At 33.8% G+C, this 10,474-nt stretch overlaps 1 protein-coding gene across 1 annotated transcript in view; it reads right to left on the minus strand.

Annotated features, from left to right (window-relative positions):
• The window catches only part of LOC132557336 (synaptic vesicle glycoprotein 2C-like), a 31,779-nt gene extending 21,703 nt beyond the window's left edge, over positions 1-10,076 (minus strand). Inside the window, exons 1-2 of the mRNA XM_060221822.1 lie at positions 9,901-10,076; positions 7,930-8,082 (exon numbers count right to left, since the gene is read on the minus strand). Coding sequence (XP_060077805.1) covers positions 7,930-8,002 — 73 coding nt within the window. The 5' untranslated portion in view covers positions 8,003-8,082; positions 9,901-10,076. The remainder of the gene's footprint in view (positions 1-7,929; positions 8,083-9,900) is intronic.
• Between the last annotated feature and the right edge of the window lie 398 nt (positions 10,077-10,474).

The following is a 10,474-nucleotide window of genomic DNA, read 5'->3' on the forward strand; positions in this document are numbered from 1 at the left end:
GTTTGATAATAACATCCTCTATTACATCAGTAAACCTTACTGTGATGGTGTATTTGAGGTGTAACTGTGTTTGATAATAACATCCTCTATTACATCTGTAAACCTTACTGTGATGGTGTATTTGAGGTGTAACTGTGTTTGATAATAACATCCTCTATTACATCAGTAAACCTTACTGTGATGGTGTAGTTGTGTAACAGTGTGTTTGATAATAACATCCTCTATTACATCAGTAAACCTTACTGTGATGGTGTTTTTAAGATTTAACAGTAAGGTCTGTTTGATAATAACATCATAACATCCTCTATTACATCTGTAAACCTGACTATGATGGTGTTTTTCAGATTTAACAGTGAGGTCTGTTTGATAATAACATCATAACATCCTCTATTACATCAGTAAACCTGACTATGATGGTGTTTTTCAGATTTAACAGTGAGGTCTGTTTGATAATAACATCATAACATCCTCTATTACATCTGTAAACCTTACTGTGATGGTGTATTTGAGGTGTAACTGTGTTTGATAATAACATCCTCTATTACATCTGTAAACCTTACTGTGATGGTGTTTTTAAGATTTAACAGTAAGGTCTGTTTGATAATAACATCATAACATCCTCTATTACATCTGTAAACCTTACTATGATGGTGTTTTTAAGATTTAACAGTGAGGTCTGTTTGATAATAACATCATAACATCCTCTATTACATCAGTAAACCTGACTATGATGGTGTTTTTCAGATTTAACAGTGAGGTCTGTTTGATAATAACATCATAACATCCTCTATTACATCAGTAAACCTGACTATGATGGTGTTTTTCAGATTTAACAGTGAGGTCTGTTTGATAATAACATCATAACATCCTCTATTACATCAGTAAACCTGACTATGATGGTGTTTTTCAGATTTAACAGTGAGGTCTGTTTGATAATAACATCATAACATCCTCTATTACATCAGTAAACCTGACTATGATGGTGTTTTTCAGATTTAACAGTGAGGTCTGTTTGATAATAACATCATAACATCCTCTATTACATCAGTAAACCTGACTATGATGGTGTTTTTCAGATTTAACAGTGAGGTCTGTTTGATAATAACATCCTCTATTACACCTGTAAACCTTACTGTGATGGTGTTTTTCAGATTTAACAGTAAGGTCTGTTTGATAATAACATCATAACATCCTCTATTACATCTGTAAACCTTACTGTGATGGTGTTTTTCAGATTTAACAGTGAGGTCTGTTTGATAATAACATCATAACATCCTCTATTACATCTGTAAACCTTACTGTGATGGTTTTTTTCAGATTGAAGTTATGGCAAATAAAAATATACCTGAGTACTGGAGATGTTGCTGTGATATTTCCTCTTCTGTCATAGTGAGGCTAGTAAATCTCACTTACAGTGTGATAAACAGTCAATGTGTTGCCAGGACTGTACAGTATATGTATGTAGAAATACCTCAATTATACTTCTATAGATGTCTGTGCATTAACATATTGATCGTTGCAAAACATTTTTTGCTTTACATTTTTTAGTGATTCACTTCAGTAACAACAACTAAATATAGGTCACAGCTCTTTATTAACAGTGTTAATGCATCATCACTTCACTGATAATGTATTATACTAGAGGATAAAGAAGATATTTTATATTGCTAAGCATAATTTCCATCTTATACAATGTAAATTGGACACTTACTATTTTAGGGAAATTCACCCATTGTTCACAATGGATAAGTTACTAGTTACAACTACCCGAAACTTCCCTCCATTCAAATTGGAATGTACCAGTATGGTAACTGCATATTGTTACAAAAAACTTCCAGCTAACCATAGTGGAAAAGCCAGTTACCTGAAGTTATTACCCAAACTTCATTCACCATGGAATAGTGTGATATCTAGATATGGACGTCACAAACATCCCACTGCTATCAAAGGAATAGTGTGCAACCCACCATAATAGAAAGTATAGTTACTAGACATAGTTACTCCAAACTTCATAGCACTAACTAAGGAAAAGTATGGTTACTATCAACTTTCTGTCACTCACAATGGAAATGCGTCGTTATAAGACTGTTTACTTCAAACTTCCTATCATTCACAATTGAAAATTGTGGTTATTAGATTTGGGTACTAAAACTTCCCATCACTCACAATGGAAAAGCATCACCACAAACATGCAAAAAGAGTAATGGTTCTTATGCACTGGACTTCTCCTTATTGAGATCTATCTACCTATGAAATTTCATGTTTATACCCCTTCTAGTTTTAGTGTAGTGCTCCTAACAAAATTTAAGTAAGAAAAATAACAAAGGGCAATAACTCAAAATGATGCAAAAGAGGGTGATGGTTCTTGTGCACTGCATTTCACCTTGTTACGATCTATTGACCTATGAAATGTTATGTTGATACCTTATAGTTTTAGTGTAGTGCTCAAGACGAAATTAAAGCATGAAATATAACCTCATAAATTATGCTAAGGAAAGTGATGGTTCTGGTACAATGCACTTCTCCTTTTATGAGATTTATATACCTTTAAAATTTTATGTTGATACCTCTTATACTTTTTATGTAATGCCCCGGACAAGATTATGATGGATGAATAAATGGACAATGCACCCACTATATGCTCTCCCTTTGGGGAGCATAAAAAGTGAGGTTTCTAGATTTGATTACAATAAATTTCTCATCACTCACAATGAAAAGTGTGGTTACTAGATTGTTTACTACAAACTTTCCAATACTCACAATGGAAAGATTGGTAATGAATACAGTTACCCAATAATTCTGACCTCCCTTAGTTTGTAATTGTGTGTTATTTTATTTTTCAATGTTACACAACTGCCCTGCATATAACATTGTACAACAGAGAGATGAGGTGAACTCTAACTGGGCTGATCTTTAACTTAATTATTTAATAGAACAGTAGCAATATGTTTAGATATACAGATGACATGTCTTTCTGGACATGGTGAATACTGTACAAAGAGATCTTCCTTATCACTTAACTTTGGAAAAACGTTATCAAGCAACAATCGCTAATTGGTTGTTGGTTAACAATAAAACTTTATATGTTGTTTTATAAAACACTGCTTCAAATACCTTGGTAATTAAAATACATCATGTAAAATGTTTACATAAGATGAACAATAAATCAACACAAAGTTAAACTCTGCTACAAACATCATCAATAAAAAAGAAATTGAGCGGAAATTGAATAAAACACCCTTATATTTTTCATCATTCATTGTAAATATTATCATATGGATTAACTCAATTACTGTAAGTGAATAGCTTAACAGAAATATATTTTAGATCTATTTGTGCTAATATAATTATGCTAAAATATGAAAGTGCTAATTGAATTTTCTCTATGTTGTTCATTACAAATGCACAATTGCAAGTAAACTATATATCATTGCATGAAGTTTGTATGATTCTTTTTTACTGGGTATTCCTGTATGATAACAACAGAACCTTGTTAAACAAGTGTTTTTAATGACAATAATTTAAATTGCTTTCCAATCCAGGATAATCATGCAATTTTTAGAAACTAATACAATGTTTAAATCACATGATTTATCCCTGTCTTGAAGAAAGTTGAATTGGATTGAATTAAGAACCATCTTCCCTATTGCTTTCAACAATTAACCTAAATGTCAGAATGATGCCATACTATTTTTTTTATATTACCAAATTTATTTTTTTATAAAATGTATATTTATTTTCTTAATTCTGTGTTTTTTTTTCTTTTTACTTTCATAGCTTTCATATTTTGGAATATGAATCAATTACATCTGATGACATGTTCGGTAGTGCATAAAAATAACAGCAGGTCAAGGGAGAGGCTAATGAGAGAACATCTAACAATCAGATTAAAAAAACTTGAATGGGCATGTGCATGAGTCCCAATGTCATAAAAAGCAGTTGTTAAAATCTGCTACACTTTGCTGTTATCATTTAATACATCAAACTATGCCACTACCCTTGTCTGTTGCTATGCCAAACTGTGCCTGGAACTACCCTTGTCTGTTGCAATACCACACTGTGCCTGGAACTACCCTTGTCTGTTGCTATGCCAAACTGTGCCTGGAACTACCCTTGTCTGTTGCTATGCCAAACTGTGCCTGGAACTACCCTTGTCTGTTGCTATGCCAAACTGTGCCTGGAACTACCCTTGTCTGTTGCTATGCCAAACTGTGCCTGGAACTACCCTTGTCTGTTGCTATGCCAAACTGTCCCTGGAACTACCCTTGTCTGTTGCTCTGCCAAACTGAGCCTGGAACTACCCTTGTCTGTTGCTATGCCAAACTGTGCCAGGAACTACCCTTGTCTGTTGCTATGCCAAACTGAGCCAGGAACTACCCTTGTCTGTTGCTATGCCAAACTGAGCCAGGAACTACCCTTGTCTGTTGCTATGCCAAACTGTGCCTGGAACTACACTTGTCTGTTGCTATGCCAAACTGCATCTGGAACTACCCTTGTCTGTTGCTATGCCAGACTGAGCCAGGAACTACCCTTGTCTGTTGCTATGCCAAACTGTGCCTGGAACTATCCTTGTCTGTTGCTATGCCAGACTGAGCCAGGAACTACCCTTGTCTGTTGCTATGCCAAACTGTGCCTGGAACTACCCTTGTCTGTTGCTATGCCAAACTGTGCCTGGAACTATCCTTGTCTGTTGCTATGCCAAACTGAGCCAGGAACTACACTTGTCTGTTGCTATGCCAAACTGCATCTGGAACTACCCTTGCCAGTTGCAATGTCAAACAAGAGAATTGGTAGAACCAATGGATAATCCCCAAAAAAATACAAATGGGCTCATTTTCTTTTTTATAATTTTTTCCAATATCTCTGTTTAAAAAAATCATAATACAGTATTACCAAGCATGAAAATATGTATGACAAAGGGCAGCAAGAAGGCATCGGAGAAAAAGAAGTTAGGACAAAATTTAAGTATGAAAAATAGCAAAGGGCAATAGCGCCTAAATTATGTAACAGAGAATGGTTCTTGTATGCTGCACTTTTCCTTATCGAGATCTATCAACCTATGGAGTTTCATGTTGATACCTTTTGTATTTATTTTCTGATCTGCTCTGGACAAAATTATGATGGACAGACAGATGGATAAACGAAACAAATGGATGGACAGACAGATGAACAAAGTGATGACTATATGCTCTCACCTTTCATCAATAATTTCATCTCAGGTAGTGCAACTGATATTTTTTATTCCTGCTGTCTACTCAGAAATGTATTAGCTATTCACCAAGAAACATGGCATATCTACTATATGCTGCTATTTCTACTCAAATGAGACTCCATGAACTACTAAATCTGCATCAATTCCCTAAATACTAACACAACTAATGAAATGATTTTTAACTGAATATGATTAGCATGAGTAGCTGTTGATGTAACAGAGAAGCTGTAAGATAAATGTAAGTGAGAGACTGTGAGATAAATTTAAGTGAGAAGCTGTTAGATAAATGTAAGTGAGAGGCTGTGAGATAAATTTAAGTGAGAAGCTGTTAGATAAATATAAGTGACAGGCTATGACATTATATGAAAAGCTTTGAGTAACAGAGAACTTGTGAGTTATATATGAAGTGAGAAGCTGTAAGATAAATGTAAGTGAGAGACTGTGAGATAAATTTAAGTGAGAAGCTGTTAGATAAATGTAAGTGAGAGGCTGTGAGATAAATTTAAGTGAGAAGCTGTTAGATAAATATAAGTGACAGGCTATGACATTATATGAAAAGCTTTGAGTAACAGAGAACTTGTGAGTTATATATGAAGTGAGAAGCTGTTAGATAAATGTAAGTGAAAGGCTGTGAGATAAATTTAAGTGAGAAGCTGTTAGATAAATATAAGTGACAGGCTGTGACATTATATGAAAAGCTTTGAGTAACAGAGAACTTGTGAGTTATATATGAAGTGAGAAGCTTTTACTAAATGTGAATTGAGAATTTTTGAGTTAATGTAAATGAGAAGCTATGAGTTAAAATGAAAAGCTTTGAGTAACAGAGAAGTTTAGAGTTATGTAAGTGAGAAGCTGTGAGATTACGTGAAAAACTTTGAGTAACAGAGAATTTATGAGATATCTGTGAAGTGAGAAGCTGTTACTAAATGTAAAGTGAGAAGTTTGGAGTTTATGTAAGTGAGAGGCTGTGAGTTTATTATGAAAAGTAACAGGGAAGTTGTGAGTTACATAAGTGAGAAGCTGTGAATAAATGTAAAGTGAGAAGTTGTGAGTTAATGTGAGAAGTTAATATATGTTAAGTGAAAACTTTGATTTGATGTAAGTAACATTAGAAGCTGTAAGTAAATGTAAGTAACCAGCTGTGAGTAAATGTAAGTGACCAGCTGTGTGTAAATGAAAGAGAGAGACTGCGAGTTAATATCATAGAGAAGATGTGAGTGACAGAGATGTTGTAAATTAAATGTGAGAATTTATGAGTAAATATAAGTGAGAAGCTGTGAAACACTGCCCATTAAAAGCTGTGAGTAAATTAAGAGGAAGTTGTGAGTATTAATATAAGCTTTGAAAGGTGTAAAAGCATAGATTTAAACCAGAGAAGTGGATGATCAAAAGCTTTGGGTTAATAAATTGAAGTTGATAAAGGTGGCATGATAGAAGGAAATATAAGACCACAGAACTGAGTTCAGTACACTGTAAAACAAAATCGTAAAGATAAATAAAACACAATCAACAGATGTGTACATGAACATATGCTAAATTAACATATTTATTAATCTATGTCGTCATACCTTGTACTTCAATATCTCTCATTACTAAGTGATCAATATTGCTATTTTCATTATGAGAATTGGTTTATACTCGACAGGCCTAATAATGATGTAAAAATTCCATAACTTATCAGAAATTACATTGAGAACCAAATCTAATTTAACTATTAATACTGAGAATTAATAATTTGTTCACCATTTGCAGAGGGTATCAAGAATACTGGTATATATGTGAATTTATGGATTATAAGTAACATGAAACCTATAGCTACAATTGTTTGATAGAAAAAATGCAAATAAAAACAAGAGGCCCAATTGGCCTGCAGTGCTCATCTAACATGCCTCTAGGCCTTTTAGTTCATGAGAAGAAGTCATTTAACTGTTTTAACAGTATGACCCCTGTGACCTTGAGTATAGGTCAAGGTCATGTTTTTTGGCAAAAATTTGTAGGGTTTCATGTGAGGAATATTCCAGCCAAATATTATGCCTAAAGGCCTTTTAGTTCACAAAAAGATGTCATTTAAATGTTTTAACAAATCTGGCCCCTGTGGCCTTGAATATAAGACAAGGTCATCTTTTTTTTCGCAGATTTTGTTTGGCTTTATCTGAGGAACATTCCAGCCAAATACCATGCCTCTAGACATTTTAGTTCATGAAAAGAAGTTGTTTAAAGGTTTTAACAAATTCAGCTCCTGTGACCTTGAATGTAAGTCAAGGTCATTTATTTTTGCAAGCTTTGTCAATCTTCATCATAGGAACATACCACCCAAATAGCATGCCTCTAAACTTTTCATGAAAGGAAGTCATTAAAAAGTTTTAACAAATTTAGCCCTGGTGACTTGATTATAGGTCAAGGTCATTTCTTTTTGCAAATTCTGTTGGGCTTCACAAAAGAACATACCAGCCAAATATCATGCCTCTAGGCCTTTCAGTTCATGTGGCCTTGTGTGACCTTAATTTATAACCAGTTGGTGTAGCTGATTATGTATGACCAAATTGGTAACCAGTTGGTGAGTTAATTCTTTATGGCATTAACTTGTAACCAAATAAGAAAGTAAATTTTGTGTGACTTTGTTAACCTGTTGGTAGTTAATTTAATGTGACCTTGATTAGTGTTAGTATTTATAACCATAACTGTTAGTGTAGGTATAACCATAAGAAGATACTCACTGCAGCCTTGTTCTGTAGACATCAGATGAGACCGTTCATCATGATCAGAGTTTTTCGCTTCCTCAGTCATCATTGTTAATTTTGAGCTTATAAAATACCTTCAGAATTCTTCTCATATCCTTGAAGCTCCATACCATACACTCAGTTCATAATCTGTAATTAATGTATGTATATGTACAGGCAAATAATGGTGAAAACAATAGAGCCAACTTTAGTAATTCTAATGTTGTCCTGATTCCTCAAGTGACAATGCAATAAATTATGTTTTCCCATAAGTGAACATAAGCAATTATGGCATGTTTTGGTTTTTCATAATTTTATGTTTTAGTCTAAAATGATGCTATATCTTGAGCTCTAAGCACACAGACAATGACAGGAGCTTGTTCTGACCCCTTTACTTTTGCCTGGTGAATATGTATATTTTGAGGGCTGAACAAGGCATGTGATGCATGACAACAAAAGTGTTACTTTGGCGATAGTAAGTTCTATAAACCTAATAGGAACTGCATATTATACATGTCATACCCGGTACCTTTATTCACTGCATACTTTGAAAATCGTTTTAAAGAGGAATCTACCTTCGCATGTGGTGTATTGTTTACATAATGGTGTATGACAGCAAAAAATAAAATGTTTTTTCTTTATACATTTATGAAGAAAAAAATTTAACAAGGAATCCCTGATGGATCACTACTATATGCAGTTATGTGAATAATCTTGTCCGAGATGATTGCTTACTTACCAGCTGTTATATACCTAGAACACGATATTAGATGTTTTCAAATGTAATGAAAATGCTGTAACATGGATGTACAAACATGTGTCACAGCATTGATCTACATGTGTATTCACATTATCAGCAACACCTTGGAATCAAACTTATGACCAATATCTTTTGCTTACTTTTGTCATATTTCAATATATATTCTCATTGACAATTAAAGTAATGCCTGGGGCGATTTTTATGTGGCTACTTTCTCCAAACAAACCCATCCCAACAGACAACAGGGAAACTGTATGGAGGTTATAACTTGCCACACTATTTCACCTTTGGGTGCATAATTAACTACAGGTGTTAAATGGTTGTTTTATGGCCTGTGATCATAAAATGAACAAAATGAAACTTGTCCACGATTCATTTTTTGCATGTACAACAGCTTGCCCCTTGCCATTAATATTGAGATGAATACATATATAAATATATAATTAAAATTTCTTTGTCAGACTGTTTAACCTGTCTGTAAATACACACTGAAGATTGTGTCCCGACACCATTTATAATTAATAATGCTATTAACTCCCCTTATATTTTAATAATAACATTATATCACAAGGTATGTTACTATGTAATGTAATACAATCGACTGAAGATGGCTGCGAGACCTGAACATGTTAGCTAATTCATTTGCAATGTCAAGTGTTTGATTTTCTATAAAATATACAATTCAGCAAATTCACCCTGCTTTAATGATGAATTTATAACCATAAATTGTATTTACAATTCTCCCTCATACTCTGAATTTTTAATTTGAAATAGAAACAGGTAAATGACTGCAACAAAAAATGCCATCTTTTTAACATGACCCAATAGCAATTATGATACTGAATATATCTGGATAAGATATACTTATTTTTGTTATCTAACGTTTTGCTTAAATCACAATTTAGAACATTGACATCATTCTCCAGCAACTACAGTGCATAGACATTGGAAATATTTAGTAGGTGGGTATGAATCTACCTGCATTCTATGTTAAGCCACAATATAATCAATGGAGATGATAGAGTTTGTGGTGATTTTAGTCTTCTTTTGTTGCAAATGTTTAAAAGAACTTTTTGTTCCTATCTCAAATGATCCTGTATTTAGGTAACTAACTTACTACTCAAAGCGGTTACTATCTCTCAAATGCAGGCTTGCATGAATTGTGTCCCACCTGTTAACATGTTAAAAAGGAAATTTATTTAACTTACTTGATCCGGTTGACAGGCGTCTTGTCTGATGATCAATAAACCGACTACAGTGATCACAAGTGGTATCCTGGTTTTATGTATTGATACGAGTACGCTTACGCAAGAAACCTGGATGGACGGGTCGGTAAATAGAATGATTTTCTTGACCTACTCCCTTGGAAATGAACACATAACATAGTCGAACATAGAAACCGCTAAATAAATAATAAATTCAAAATGTCATACACGGCTTTTTATGGACTTCATATTTGAATACGGAATAGCACATACCATCAGTATATTACGACAAAAAACCAAATTGATAGATAACCAAACAGTGGTTGATCACATGATCTAGGTTGAGTTATGTTTTCCCGTAATCGGGTTTAACTGGCGTTTCTTTCAAGCGCTCGGGCTATCTTGATTTGGCTTTTTCTAATAATAGTTAAAACCCGGACATTTTTCCGTCGTGGGATTATTTTATAAAAACAAATGTGGAAAGCCACTTTTGTGTTTCTGTCCCGATCTGTTCCGATCAAAACTTCAACAGATTTGTTGTACAAATGCCGAATTTTACCAGTGACGTAAGCCAAAA

Source organism: Ylistrum balloti, unplaced genomic scaffold (genome assembly GCF_031769215.1).
Source record: "Ylistrum balloti isolate Yb309-2 unplaced genomic scaffold, AGI_CSIRO_Ybal_v1 Utg370660, whole genome shotgun sequence".
Lineage (NCBI taxonomy): Eukaryota > Metazoa > Mollusca > Bivalvia > Pectinida > Pectinidae > Ylistrum > Ylistrum balloti.